We start from the raw sequence: 15,515 nt of genomic DNA, 5'->3' as shown, positions 1-15,515 counted from the left end.
GTAGTGATCATACTAATTTCTCTGCTACAAACAACTTCTTATAAATGAAAGCTTAAATTTACTCTAGCCAAGGGCTTTGTTAATGATACCCTGGAATTATATTATTTTCGCACATCACAATTTTTCAAAAACACATGTCAGGTGGTAACTTACTGTCATTGACCCAGTACCTCCTAATGGGTTGATGAAGGGCTTTTCCAACCTCCAACCAAGGATCAAGAGGCCCTTGTTCCATTGTGGCAAGGTTTAGCCTCAGTTACATGCTAATTTTGCCATTGTGGGAATGTTAGAAAACTGAATGAACTAAAAAAGAATAATCATACCAACAATCTTGACTGTGTTCTGAATTTCTAAGTAATACCTCCCCCCCCAAATCCAGTGGTTAAAAAATTTAAAAGTTGTGAGAATGATTTTAATGCTTCGTCAGCTGTCAAGTCAATGAGGTTTTTATTCAAGTGTTTTAAAGCAAAGGATTAGAAACCACTCGGCTTGCAGGAGAACCTGTCATCCTGTCATCCCGAGTCACGGTGTTTATGACACAACTTATCAAGAGGCTGCCATTTATCTGTGATTCTTTATCACCTTGTTAAACCTAATAGATTCAGAGGGGTCTGGGACATTGAGATGCAAATTTCATTACCCCCCCTATTTAATATTGATAAAATGCTTTCCCTACGCCAAGATTTTACATTCTGTTGCAACGCTGCAGTTGCAGAGCTAGTGCAGTCTATTTATGGCAAACGCCCTCCATGTAACCTAATCCTTCTTGTCACACCAGTGAACCAAGTCAGACCTGTCTTCTGTCAGAAAAGAAACTGACCGACTTTTCCAATAGAAACAAAAGTGCTAGCAAGCTTTTCCAGGGAGATTGAAAAAGAAGACCATGAGAAATGAGTTACGGTAGACAGCCTGGAAAAGAAATTTCTGGAGACAATGAAGTCGGGATTTTAAACACGTGGCCCTAATATAGTTACCTGATTCGTTTCATACTAAAAGAAAACGAGTTTTAATTTGTAACAACCATGAAACATGCAGGTGGATGTTCGGGTTATGCACTGAGGTGAGAAGCCTCGTGTTCTTGCGCTTATGGCTCCTAGTTTGTTTGCTGGCACAGACAGGCTCCCTCTTCCCTTCATTTTCTGTGCACTGCAGATGGAACTCAGGGCCTCTCCCATGTGAGGCACGGGTTCTGACTAACTGTGTCACAGCCCTTCTCTTATCTGTTAGCATCATCATCAAATGCTCCTTCAAACTTACCAAAACGAAAGGTAGGAGTTGCTGTCAGAATTCTGAGAGCCTGTAAGAAAATTCCAAGAAAACAAGACAATCTTGTGACCTTTCTCTTCAAAAATATGCACTTGTTCTTGAAATGCGTTTTCATGCTCCTCCCAAGTGTAACAGATAAAAGTGAGTTTACTTCGGATTACTCACTACAACTGGCTACTGTTATTGTTTAAACACCACGTGCAGTTTGTCCCTGTGGTTGTCTACAGCTTGATCTCCTGAGAACTTTGCTTATGTGACCATTCTTAACCCCAAAAGATAAACTCATGCTCTGAATAAAGTTGGTTACTTCACGAGACTTTAGTCTACCTCATTTTTAGGATCCATTCTCCCAGGTTCAACCGCCAGTTAGAACAGTAAACAGATTGCTAAAACGCTAAGTCAGGTAGCTGTCACACCAGAATGTACGTCTGCAATACTTTAAGGAACATTTAGTTCACTCACAGAAAATAAAAGACAGAAGCAGAGAGGCAAACTGCCTGAGACCCAGCCAAGTGGCCTCTGACCCTGGAGAGGAGGGCATGAAAGGAGTAGAGGCAGTGGGCATTTCCTAGGTCACACAGGTTAACAGTTGTTTGCCCCATTTTTGGCTTCCCTGTTTTCAGCCTGAGATAAACAATCAAAAGCAAACGTGTTTAACTGAGTAAGTCAAACTCTCAACTGAATTGGTTTTACTACCTGACCAGTTCCAAAACAGAGAAGCAGGTCATGCATGTTTCTAATTGTGCTGCTTTTGAAAGACAGATGGGCACTGGGCAGTGGTGGCGCACGCCTTTAATCCCAGCACTCAGGAGGCAGAGGTAAGTGGATCTCTGTGCGTTTGAGGCCACAGTGCCTTCCTTGTAGACTTATCCATGTGCTCCTTTACACAATACATGCACATTCCCTCAAGACGACGCTTTTTAGTCTTATAGCCAACTCTCCCTGAATCATGAACATTCTTCCTTTCCACAGCATCCTGTATACTGGAGCAGAGCCAAAATGTCCCCAGGAAGACAGAGCAGCCAGGAGCAAGGATCTGAGGAAGTCTCAAGGTGGATACATGCACTGAGCACTTGGTGCAATGTACAGGAAATAACATAACCAGACACACTCGAGACCCACAGCTCTCAGGCGGCAGCTATCCATACCTTTCAAATTATGATCAAGAGGTTTTGACTCTAGACCCACCAATGGAGGCAAGAACAAAAGGAAAAAGGACAATCTCCACAAGAAGTCATAGTGAAATGTCTTAGTCTTTATTGAGAACATCTCAGTCTTTTGTCTACATGTGACAACATCTCATGCTCAGTTCCGGCTGGGCTCGGTGTGAGAGGAAGCTCATGCAGGCTGTAACATGTGGTATATACATAAATATACATACAGAGAACACTGAGGATTGTATCTTAGCAACATGTTTCTTGGCTGAATTACATTCATGTAAAGTGTCCAGATTCTAAGATCAAATTAAAAGTATATAACTCAAAGCCTGGAAAAGCAAACAGCTTTCAGGGGCTTATACCATTAACATTCCACAAACTGTGCTTTTAACCTACTGTGTTCCATTCAGAAGAATGGCCCATCAGTTCCTTATGTACCATCAGCTCCTGCTGTGGCCACAATTAAGTGCTTCTGAGGCTGGGCACTTGTCATACAAACAGCAAACACAAAGTACAGGCACTACCACAGAGACGTGAAAATTTCCCCAGGAACGGAAGGAAAAGTGCACTGAGGGGCCAGTCACGATTGATCAGACCTGTGTGACTAATCTGCTCATTCCCTAATGTCACATGAACTCAGCAGCCCCAGTGTGGAGCAGTTCACAGCTGCAGACGCGGTGTCACCACCTCCTCAGCCTTGGGGAGACTGTCACAGGCTAGACATGCCAAGAGACAAGGACGCAAACAAGCTATACACACTGAACACGCACACTCTGCCCTTCCTACAATATGAAGGGATCTTCGGAGAGGGTCCCTAATTTTGAGAACTTACAGATGCGAATTTCAGCTCATTTTCTTTCTCTTTCTGGATCAAAGTTACGACTGGACAGAGCTGACATTTCCGGAGTAAAATATTTTGGAAGTGACAAGTTGCTCCTGCATCGTGTGTATTTACCCTTAGCATGGGGTAATATGAAGCTTACCCGACATTCCTGACCCTCTGCTGGCTGCCCACCCTTGGTGCATCTGTCTGAAACTAAAGGGGAGACATGAGTTTAAAAAACAAGTAACTACAGCCTGGGTAAGATGAGCTGGGGATAAAATAAATAGAGAGCAATGCCTTATGAGATGATGGCTTGCACACTTAAACTTATTTTTAATTATTAAAAAAACCCTTCAATATAGGAAGAATGGTCAAAGACTCAGATTCAAAGCTGTAGTTCTTTGGTGTCCCTCGTTGGGAGAGGTGCTTCCTCCTGATATGATTAATGGGTCAGGGTTAATGGTATGGACACCACAGCCACCCTGCCTAGATCTAAGTGGAGAGCCCTGGCCCTACGCAAACATGATAGCCTACCTGAGACTCCCTCGTGATAATGACCTCCTAGTGCGTAGCTACAGCCCTGTCAAAGCTGGGCCTGAATAGTCCTGAGGGATACTGCTTTGTGGAATTAATACTTCAGGTTTAGCAAAGTACGCAGAACAGAGAACCTCCTGACCTTTACCTGCTGAAGTATCCAAAAAAATTGCATCATGTTCTTGGTGTGTCAAGCTTTCTGCTGAGTGTGTGATGTCTAGGTCCTGAACACGGACTATCATCATGGTGTCACCCACGGTGACCTTCAGGAAGGGGCTCAAAGAGCTAAGTATCTTAAATTAGCACTTCTGTTTCCTTTCTCTCTGTCACGGATGGGCTGTTTGAGCTGCCCTAACATAAGAGCAGGGGTAGGTGATGCATGCCCCATGCTGCCTTCTCACCACAGGGTGCCCTCCAGGCTGCCTTCCTCCCTCCTTCCAGGGCCTAGGTCAGCTCTATGCAGGACAGGCCCCTGTGGTTTCAGGTGTTCTGTGTGCTAGAACATCCGCTTCCTGGTTGGGCACCCTTGTTAGGTGCCATGGAAAGCCAGATGTGATGTAAGGTTTTAGTGTGTACGGGATATACTTTTGCTGCACGTCAAAACCTAAATGTACTTAAAAACAAACCGGAAAACCCAACTAAGCCCCTCTCCCCACCTCCACTAGAAAAAATACAATTTAAAACAAGAGTAAGAGCACACCAACATGGTGCTTTTCTTTCTGGAAAGTGCAGGAGCCTGTGGGGAAGGTGCTGATACTCTGACAATATGAGACCCTTTCCCTAAGGAACCCCAGTGCATTTTACCCAAACAAGGCCCTGCCATGGCACATAGGGCTCTGTGATCCTGACTGGGAGAGCTCACCCTCGTCAGGAGGGCAGCTGGTGAGTTGGAGATGTCTGTGATATCACATGTCACTAGAGAGTTCTGGTAGGACATTCATGCCATGAGGATCAAGTCCCACAGGATGAGAACCATGTGAGATACCCACAAGGACACAGACAGGGCTCCTGACATGCGGACACATGTAGGTCCCGTGTAAGCAACAACACACATTCTCTTGAGGTCTGCTGGGAAACTGGTGGAACCGACAGTGGCTATGCTTTTGTTCTGGTTTTTCTCAGTGTGTCAAGGACACAAACACCTGGGTGGACAGCGCAGAGCCATACAGCTGTCAGTGCTCTGGATGCAGCTGCAGTGGATGTGTGCTGTGGGATGAGTCTGCATCTTCTCTGCTCATGCCCTGAGGATCTTCAGAGCAACCTGCCGGACCAGGCTGGCACATTGAGCTGACAGCCACAGCCCTTCCTCTCTCTACTCCTCCCTAATCCTGAGTGGAAGCAACAAGGCACCTGGGGCAAGTCTGAGCACAGGAGGTCCAGGCGGTCCACTCCAGGGCCCTGGGGGCCACCCTGTGCCTAAAGGGTGCTGAGAAGCATTTTGGGGCTTAGCCACAAGATGCCAATAGCACCCAGGCCTGCCTGTCGAGACACCAATGTCTGGTCTGCAGCGTTCCGGCCTCACACTGTCTCACCAGCTTCAACCTGAATGTTTTATAAACACGTGTCTGATAAAGCTAGAAGGAATAACAATACTATGCCCTACCTGGCATGCTCCAAGAATGGTACCTGCTGAAAGAACTCTTTCCATCCTGTGAAGCTTTCTGAGTAGTCAGTCAGTGGTTCCGACCCACCAGATCCCAAGGAAGGAGCAGAAGGCAGGCTGTGTGCTCTGTGTGCATAGCAGCCCTACTGAGTGCTTCTACATGGTTTAAACCCCCAATGAAGACCCACCAATACAGGCTATGGACATATTCGATCATCACTTATTTAGAAGCAAATCGAGTTCTCCATCATTTGAGCCTAACCAGGGGCATGGTAGTTTCTAGAGGCAGCCAATCCTAGGTCATGACTCTGCAGGACACAGCATCCCTGCTGCAGGGCCAGTATGTGCCAGGGTCACACCATATCATGCTGGGTCACCCCAAGAGAGCTGCTAAAACCTACTGTGAGGACCTAACTGTGAAGGACCTACAGAGAGGAGCGGCCACGCATAGATGTGTGCATGGTGGTTCTCTCCCTACCTCTATACTCTCGTGCTCTTCCACATAGAAACGCTTTTTTTTTGCAATTAAAATAATGTGGCATAAAAGTGACCTGACATAATTACTTCTTATTTTATAAATCTCATTCCTAGCTCTGAATAAATTATTTATTCAAGAATCTCACACAAAGTAATTTCTATTTTCCTATACTTAGGAAGCCCTACTCAGTAGAACTCAATGTCTAATGTAAACTGAGATATAAAGCGGTCACTGGGTAGCTCAGGAGGGGAAATGTGTGGTAAGGGGTGGTGATGGGCCCCTATGCCCCCCCATGCACCTCCACTGTGCACCTGATTCCCATTCACATGTGAGGTGCCCGGCACCCGACGTCCCCATGCTGCCCTGTGGGGTGAGAGCTGCTGGGGATGGTGCTTGATGTCCAGTGGTTCCCCCAGACTCCCCATGCCCTCCCTAAAGTGCACACCTGTCCCGGTTCGGATGCAAGGCTCTGGGGGATGACTCGGCACTGCAGCCTCGCACTCTGTGCTTGACACCCGCCTGGCTCAGGGAGTGAGAGAGAACTGGTCCTGCTCTGTGGGCTTCTCCACCCAGGCGCCCAGCCCCGCCTTGATGAAGGCAGTGAACAGACGTGCCTTGGCAGCCTGGTACTCCTTCGCTGCCAGCTTGGACTCGTGGTATGTAGTGGGCTTAGTGATCTTGGTGCGCAGCAGGTGGGGGGGAACCTGTAGAAGGATACATGCACATGTAAAGCAACCACTGGAACAGCAATAGAAGAGAGAGAAACCTAGGGTAATGTCAAAAAAATGATGCTCAGGACTGTGTTGGTTCGTGAAAAAGCAAACAGAAGAAGGTGCTTTCCTAGAACAGAAGAGTACCCTCGAGAGGCCAGCCTAGCGCTCAGTTCCATCTCTAAGCAGTGGCTTGCAGGTCAGACAGATAGCTGCAGAACCTGTGCTTCTGGAAAATCCCAGGGCACAAGTTCCACCTGTCTCCTGTAACTATTAAAAAGAACACCTAGGTGATGCACGCCTTGCCACATGGCAGAGGCAGGAGGTGTCCCGCAGAGCCCTTGGGTTACCATGACAGCATTTGTCTTTCCCCATGAGGATAGGAGAGCCTGTCTGAACCCTATACCACTGCTCTAAGCCGGCCTCATTGTAAGAAAACACCACATCCCTGACTTAAACAAGAACAAATGTTATCCTGCCTTATTAGCTTAAGTTTCACTTGGGGAAAAGGGCTCTGAAGCTAAATTAAGTTTCTGACCCTTGATGAAGGGAAAAGAAGCCAGCATGGCAGTGCTCAGTGATTTCCCTTCCTTTCCGTGATTCCCAGTACAGGGGCGCCAGCAGTCTCCTCCCTCAGTGCCAGGACAGCAGCTAAGACTCTGTAGAAGTAAGGGAGGAATCTGCCTTTGAGGCAGCTCTCAGGCTTGTGGAACCAGGGCCATACTTGTAAGCTAACCACAATCTGAAGAAATAGTTTTCAAATGATCTTGTTAGGAAGTTGCAATGACGACATGATGATGAAAACCAGGAGGGATGGAAGGAATGGAGACGGACACGCTGGGGGAGGTAGGCCGACACCCAGTGAGGGCGCCTCAGTACCTTGCCGTGTACACGCATCCAGCGACAGTACAACGCGTGCTTACACAGGCGGGATGGGCGGCCTAACTCGTCCTTCCCTGTTGTGGCATTGATGATCTCTATGGCAGAGTCGCCCACTGTCCAGTTGACACTGAAGTTGGGTGCCTTCCCAGGCTGCCGTGCCTCTGCATTGCTGATGCCTGGAAGAGAGCAGACACAGAAGTGACATGAAACCCTTGTTTCCTACCAGGAAGAAGTGGGTGGCCAGCACAGCACACAGTTCAAAGCTCAGGATGTATATCACACCAGGACAAAGCACATGACTGCCACAAGGAGGAGGCTAAGCCTCCCAGTGTGCAGCTGTTTCTTGGTGGCCCAAGAAAAACAGGGCTAAGAAGTCAGAACTGATACATAACTATATACTCGTCTGTGAAGGACAGGACTACAGTCTGACAGATTCCTGAATCCACAGGATTTCCTACCAAGTTTTAGCTTTCCCTGGGGACCAAGAGAGCTAGAAACCTAGCAAAGGACAGCTGGGCAAGCTGCCTCAAGTTCTACAAAGTGGCATCAGCGGGACTGCTCAAAGACAGCCTATAGCCTTGCCACTAAAATGCCATGTACCAGGCCACTCAGTCTCACAGCATGGCACTCCAGGTACGTGTGGAAACCTAGTACTTAGCAAGTAAGCACAGGTGCATTCTCGTACGTAAGTTATTTCACTGTAACTAACCACAGGCTTGCTTTGAAGAGTGAAAGGTTTTACTGGCCGGGTGGTGGCGGCACATGCTTTTATTCCCGGCACTTGGGAGACAGAGGCAGTAGGCTCTCTGTGAGTACATGGCTAGCCTGGTCTACAGAGTGAGTTCCAGGGCTACATGGAGAAAAACTGTCTTGGAAAAAAAAAAAAAGAAAAGAAAAAAGAAAGAAAGGAAAGAGAAGTATCTGGCTAAGGAAACTGAACACACACACATTTAAGTTTTATGCTGTGCCTTAAGATATAGGACATGTGGATGCTATGGCCCTCTTACAGCCAGAGTTCCTAGGAGAGAACAGCACAGGGACAGAAGTTCTGCAGAGAGTATCCCTGAGTAGGAAGACTCACCACAGCATGCTTGTTATTCAAAACTAAAGGCTTCTGAGAGGAACGAAGGGAAAGGTACCTGGCAAGTACATACAAGACAGAGACAAAGCCCCGGACCAAACTTCTAAAAAGGAATCAGTGTCTGAGAAAAAAAGTATTTATGATGGACTTTATCACAGAATTCAGAGTGCAGAAAAAAATCCCAGTGAACCACTGGGCATGATGAGAGAAGCTACTCAGAATAACACACACACACACACACACACACACACACACACACACACACGGGGGAGGAAATAGATAACATGAAAGGACCAAACCTATGTCTAACTAGAATTCCTGAAAGAGGTGGGACACAGAAAAAAAATATGTGAAGAAACAAGAATAAAATCTTTCCACATTCTACAGAACCAACAAACTACAGAACTAAGACATTCAGCAACCCCCAAGCATAAGGAGTATGAAGAAACAACATCAAAGCGTATCACAGTAAACTGCTCAACATCATCAGAGAGTAAGAAGTCTTAAGAACAGTCGGGGAAGACAGAGGAGCCAAGATGGGCTGGGCGATGCAGATAAGAAGACAGGGCAATGGCCTTTGAGTTCTAAAGAAGCACAAAGCCCCTACCATCCCAGAAAGATACACGAGCTCAGCAAAATCTATTTTTAAAGATGAAAGCAAAATACACTTTCAGACATACTGACGCTGAATAGTTAATTCATCTTCAGGAGACTCTTAAAAGGAAGGTAAGAAAATCCTTCAGTCAAAGGGGAAGATGATAGCCAAGTAGGAATCCAGACCCACACAAAGGAAAACAGGGAGGAGGAAGGGGGGAGGGGAGAGACTCCTTTATCATTTAAATACCTTTAAAAGATAATAGAATTTTGAAGTGAAAGTAATAACGTGGAATTTTTAGCACACAAAAAATTAAAATGTGATAATACCACAAAGGCTGGGGGAAGAGAAATGGGAGCATCTCTTGTAAGAGTCAGGGGGATGCCAGTGTGTGAAGTGGGGTAGTATCACTTGAAGGCAGACTGTGGTACATTAAGGATATATATTATAAACCCTTTAAAATTATTAAATCTGCAAAAAAAGTAACAGCTAAAAACGTAGAAGGGAGCTAAAATATAATCAAACACAATTAATACCATGGTGAGAAAAAAATGGAAAGGGGCAGCAAAGAACATTTGGATCAAATAGAAAATAAGGAACAAAACTGACAAAGTTAATAATTATCATAATAAAAATAAACGGTTTAAACACCCCAGTGAAAAGAAAGGGATTATCATGTTTAAAATAAAAAGATATTTAAAAGATATATATGCTATCACTAATCAGAGGAAGGCGGAGGTCACAAAGCAGATTGCAGAACAAAGGACATTTCCAGAGATAAAGGTCATCTTACAATGATAAAGGAGATTGATTGATAAAGAAGTCAAAAATCCTAAACTTCTATGCATTTATCACAGAGCTGAAAAAATACATGAAGTACACACTTAAATTAGAAGAAAGAGACAATCTACAATTCTAGTAAATGGAGAGTCAACACCCTCTCATAAACTGGCAAGTCAAGTAGATCAGTTAGGACAAGAAAGATGACAAAGTCACTCAGCTTGGTCGAGTTGACCTTTATAGGTCATTCTCCCTAAAAACAACCAATATGTACTTTTTTTCTTGTTCTCACAGATAGATTTTAAAAATATATTTATGCAGGGTGGTGGTGCAGCACCCTTTAATCCCAGCACTCAGGAAGCAGAGGCAATCTGATCTCTGAGTTTGAGGCCAGCCAGGTCTACAGAGCAAAGTTCCAGGATAGCCAGGGCTCCACACAGAAACCCTGTCTGAAAAAAACAAGCCAGTATGTATATATTTATTTTGTATACACATGTACAGAACAGAACAGACAGGTGGCGGCCAGAGGATAGCCAGTGGCAAATGGATCCTTTCCTTCTACCATGTGTACCCAGGGGGTCCTACCCAGGTTATTGAGCTAGACAGGAATAGTCTATAACCACTGAGCAACCTCACCAGCCAAATACAGAACATTACTGCAACGGAAAGGAAGTCTTAATAAATTTAAAAGGGCCTAGATTATAAAATGAAAGACCATTTGAAACTGTAACACAGACATTTTTGCAAACCCCTCTAATGTTCTGATAATAATAAACAGCAAGGAGTTCGGAAATAAGTGAAAACACAACATGATATTTATAAATGCGTTAAGAGCAGTAAAAGACAATGATCTCTGATAGCATCTTGAAGAACTAGAGAAAGAGTAAGTAACACACTGTGTGCACAAAAAGATGAAAATAATGAAGAAACAGAAGTAATTAAAATACAAAACAGGAAATAATAGGAGAAAATCAATGAAAGCAGAGATTATTTTTTTAGAGATGATCTAAAGAATTGCTACTAGTCAGCTAGTTAGGCTGACTGGAAAAAGACAGCACAAACCACTGTCTCGGTTTCTTTTCTTTTTTTTTTTTTGGTTTTTCGAGACAGGGTTTCTCTGTGGTTTTGGAGCCTGTCCTGGAACTAGCTCTTGTAGACCAGGCTGGTCTCGAACTCACAGAGATCCGCCTGCCTCTGCCTCCCGAGTGCTGGGATTAAAGGCGTGCGCCACCACCGCCCGGCCTACTGTCTCGGTTTCTACTGCTGTGATGGAACACCATGACTACAGCAGTTTGGGGAGGCAAGAGTTTATCTGGCTTATACTTCCACATCACTGTTCATTATGGAAGGAAGTCAGGAGGAACTCAAGCAGGGCAGGAACCTGGAGGCAGGAGCTGATGCAGAGGTCATGGAGGGGTGCTGCTTACTGACTTACTCCCCTGGCTTAATCAGTCTGCTTTCTTATAGAACCCAGGACCACGTGCCCAGGGATGGCTCACCCACAATGGGTTGGCCCTTTCCCATTAATCACTAATTAAGAAAATGCCCTACAGGCTTGCCTACAGCCTATTTTATGGAGGTATTTTCTTAAGTGAAGCTTCCTCCTCCTCCCTGAGGACTCGAAACTAGTAGTCAGTACAATCACCGACATGATGGGACACAATGCCACTAGAGAGGCCACAGAGATGAGAGCGGTAAGAACAGCAGGGAAGCATCTACACGCACATTTCCCAACCAGACGAAATGCACACATTTCTTAAAGATTCAAACCACCAAGCTTACTCAAAGACAACAAGTGAAAAACAGACACTTAATTTGTAATTTCCTGTGACTGGAGAAATGGCTCAGTTCAGTGTGCTTGGGACTACTGGCTACTCTTCAAAAATATCTATGGCAGCTCATAACTGTCTGTAACTTCAGTCCAGGGCATCCAACACCCTCACACAGACCAATGCACATAAAATAAAAATAAATAAATCATTAATTTGTAGTTTCCTTATGAAGAAACCTCCATAAAAAGGCTTTACTATGAATTCAACCAAACATTTAAGGAAACAGTGATATGAACCCTAAACAAATGTGAAAAGAATTTGGAGAGAACTGCATCTCAACTCATTTTATGACTGAGAAAGATATTGAAAGAAAACTATGGCTGGGTGGCGGTGGTGCACACCTTTAATCCTAGCACTAGGGAGTCAGAGGCAGTTGGATCTCTGTGAGTTTGATGCCAGCCTGGTCTACAGAGCAAGTTCTATAACAGTCAGAGCTGTTACAGAGAAATCCTGTCTCAAAATAAAGAAGAGAAGAACTACTGCAGTCTTGCAGCTCAATGTGGTAATGTACCCCAATGTTGTAATGTAATCTCAGCACTCAGGAGGCTGAGACAGGAGGATCAAGAGTTCGAGGTCAGGCTGAGCTTAACATAGTAAGACATAATAAGAAAGTAAGGGTGTAAGATAGAAAAGCAAAGGAGAGTTGACCTTACCGCTGTCTAGAACTTTTCAAAACATGGAGTTTGGTCACATACATGGCTACCCACAAAAAAGGCAATGTCAGACATCACAAGAATGGGCGCTGCTCAGAAGGAAAGTACCACAGATGTTACCAGGTACAACCAGTTCAGTGTTACCAGCAGCTGTCAGCACTGCTGCATGTAAACAAGGCGCGAGCAGGGTTCTTGCCGAGAAGTATGTCTGCCGAGCCCGCCCAGCATCTTAACAGCTAAGACAGCCCCTGACACGTGTGAAGGGGCATGCTCAAGGCTGCAGCCGTGACAGACAACTCAGCATCTTGGGCTACTTCCTGAGTCCTATCACTTCCTCTGAGAACAATACCCTTCTCAGTTTCTCACAGGGATCCTTGCTTCTGATACACCTTAGGATCTGCAACTGCTTCCTCCTGGCTTTGCTGCTGAGCTATCCAACTGCTGAATGGAAAATACCAAAACAGTTCCTTTTCTGAAGGGAGGAGGAACGAATGTCCACTTAGCTGCGATTTGTGGGAATCTCTGACCATAATGAAACTGGATGTTTCTATACAAATGGCTATTTGGATTGTATCATCTTCCTTTTCAACCGCATAACTTTTGTGTGACAGAACCAGAATGAAGGCCCATTGCTGAGTGAATTCTAGGCATTAGCTCTGCAACATTCTACATTGACACTAAATAGCCAATTAACTAAGTAAAACTCTAAAAGTGCAAACACCCCCTTATATTCTAAGCTAAGTAAATTGCCATCTTTAACAAAAGCAGAGCAAATAAGGCAAAAAGAAAATAGCTAGCCCAAGGTTCCAATCTAACTACATGCTTTATCTGAGCAGAAGGCTCGAAATGGTCACATGAGTACATTTCAAGTCTCCAGGGCTGACACATCATGAGGACGGACACCCATGAGCAACTCACCTCTCTGGGGCTGCAAAGTGAGAACTAGGGTAATGAGTTGATCATAGGCCACCGTGCAGAAACCAATAAAAACAGGAATGACTTGGCTGGTAATGAGAGTCCCCAGTTGTTGTAAATTAAGTGTGCTAAATAAGAACTTTTAAACACAAAACTGCAGAGAAACTGCGAATTGGCCTAATAACGGATTCAACAAAAGAATCAGGAGAGCTGGCACTGACTTTTTCTTATTATCAAATCAAAGGAAAATTCTAATAGGTCCCTCACATGATAGGGTAATAAGAAATAAATTCTACATATAATTATCAATACAGATACTTATGATTTCTATCAGTTCATGTTTTAGAAATTATTATTAGTCCTTATTAGTAGATTAAGGGAAATGCACTTGTGTTTGGTTTGAAAGAAAATGGCTCCCAAAGGGAGTGGCACTATTAGGAAATGTGGCTTTGTTGAAGTGGTTGTAATCTTGTTGGAGAAAGTGTGTCAGGTGGAGGTGGGCTTTGAGGCCTCCTGTATGTCTCAAACCACTTCCTGCTGCCTATAAGTCAATATGTAGGGCACTTGGCTCTTTCTACCTGCATACCAACATGTGGTACCATGATGATAATGACTAAACCTCCAAAACTGTAATCCACTCAATTAAATATTTTTCCTTTATAAGAATTGCGATGGTTGCCGGGCGGTGGTGGCGCACGCCTTTAATCCCAGCACTCGGGAGGCAGAGGCAGGCAGATCTCTGTGAGTTCGAGGCCAGCCTGGTCTACAAGAGCTAGTTCCAGGACAGGAACCAAAAAGCTACGGAGAAACCCTGTCTTGAAAATAAAAAGAAAAAAAAAAAAGAAAATTGCCATGGTCATGGTGTCTTTTCACAGCAATAGAAACCCTAACTAAGACAGCCCTAGTCTTTATTCTGCAAATAAGAAATTGAACACCGGGAGGCAGAGGTAGGCGGATCTCTGTGAGTTCGAGACCAGCCTGGTTTACAGAGCTAGTTCCAGGACAGGCTCCAAAGCCACAGAGAAACCCTATCTCGAAAAACCAAAAAAAAAAAAAAAAAAAAAAAAAAAAAAAAAGAAATTGAACACCCAATCCCTTCCCTCTGGGGGAACTGAAGCAAAGGACTTTACATGGAAGACAAGTGCTCTATAACTGAGCTACCTCTTTAGCCCCAAGGCATGAGTTTTAAGAGTGATGCTATGTAGATGGTACCTGCCCATGATGGCCCAAAGAGCCACCAGACATTGGAGGGAGGGAGTCTCTGAAGCTGTGTCCACTGACAATCAATTACTTAAGCTGGAAGTCGTGTAGCTGTGGACTGTTACTCTTACTTTCTTTACAGAACGTGGCTTGGTTGCTGCTTGTGAACCCCGTAGGATGAGCAGCCACTGCTCTCCTGCAAGGAGGAGACAGCTTCCCCAAGGCCTGGCAGTACTACTGTCTCCCCAGAGCTCCCTCACACACAGGCTACACTCCTAGAACTCACCTGCCCATGACCCCTTGTTTGTTCATTCTTGTGACTTATTGCCCTTAAAACCAGCATTAAGGGAGCCCAGTCCACCCCCATACCATCACAGCAGTCTGTCTGTCACCCAGACCCTAGAGCACTCATGTAGGCACAATTATTGCCACTGGACTTCCCTTTTGTATCTCAATGAGCCTTGGATAATGGTCTTGGTTAGCAGAAGATCAACTAACCTATTGGACGAGAGCTGACACCCAACTGCCCTGAAATATGCAAGTGCTGGATATGCAGCTAACCAGGAGCTGCTGAGAAGGCTAGAGAGGCTTCTGTCTCCATCACTATGAAGTGAGGCCAGGGAGATGGCTTAGGATGTGCTTGTCCCACAAATAGGATAAGGACCTGAGTTCAGATTCTTAGCATTCGTATAAAAACGTAAGTGTGGCTGCACATGCCTGCAATACAAACCATCACTCGTAGTATGTGTGGCTTCATGTCAAAGCCAATACACTAGCAAATTCTCAATGATATACTTTCAAGGAGAAATAAAAATTAATTCTTATTTCAAATGTAGCAGCATTAAAAATGAGCAAAACAAAACAAAAAGAAGAAGAAGAAGAAGAAGAAGAAGAAGAAGAAGAAGAAGAAGAAGAAAAAGAAGCAGCAGCAGCAGCTTGGTGCCAGACTTTTTACCTTGATTTGTGCGTTTTTAGGCCACCTTGTCTTGGTGAGTTTAATCATCTT

General features: G+C 44.7%; 1 protein-coding gene across 6 annotated transcripts in view; it reads right to left on the bottom strand.

Moving 5' to 3' along the window:
• Positions 1-2,506: 2,506 nt before the first annotated feature.
• The window catches only part of Adarb1 (adenosine deaminase RNA specific B1), a 122,611-nt gene continuing 109,602 nt past the window's right edge, over positions 2,507-15,515 (bottom strand). For 5 of the 6 annotated variants that reach the window (XM_041634621.1, XM_041634620.1, XM_041634619.1 and 2 more), the window contains 2 exons: positions 7,451-7,629; positions 2,507-6,565 (listed from right to left, as the gene is read on the bottom strand). In XM_041634621.1, coding sequence (XP_041490555.1) covers positions 6,386-6,565; positions 7,451-7,629 — 359 coding nt within the window. In that variant the 3' untranslated portion in view covers positions 2,507-6,385. The remainder of the gene's footprint in view (positions 6,566-7,450; positions 7,630-15,515) is intronic. The other variant, XM_041634624.1, reaches the window with a different exon arrangement.

Source organism: Microtus oregoni, unplaced genomic scaffold (genome assembly GCF_018167655.1).
Source record: "Microtus oregoni isolate MIOR12 unplaced genomic scaffold, Mior012 000046F_ref0000063, whole genome shotgun sequence".
Classification (NCBI taxonomy): domain Eukaryota; kingdom Metazoa; phylum Chordata; class Mammalia; order Rodentia; family Cricetidae; genus Microtus; species Microtus oregoni.
The sequence above is the reverse complement of the archived record's forward strand: the minus strand, read 5'-3'. Positions and strand labels throughout refer to the sequence as shown.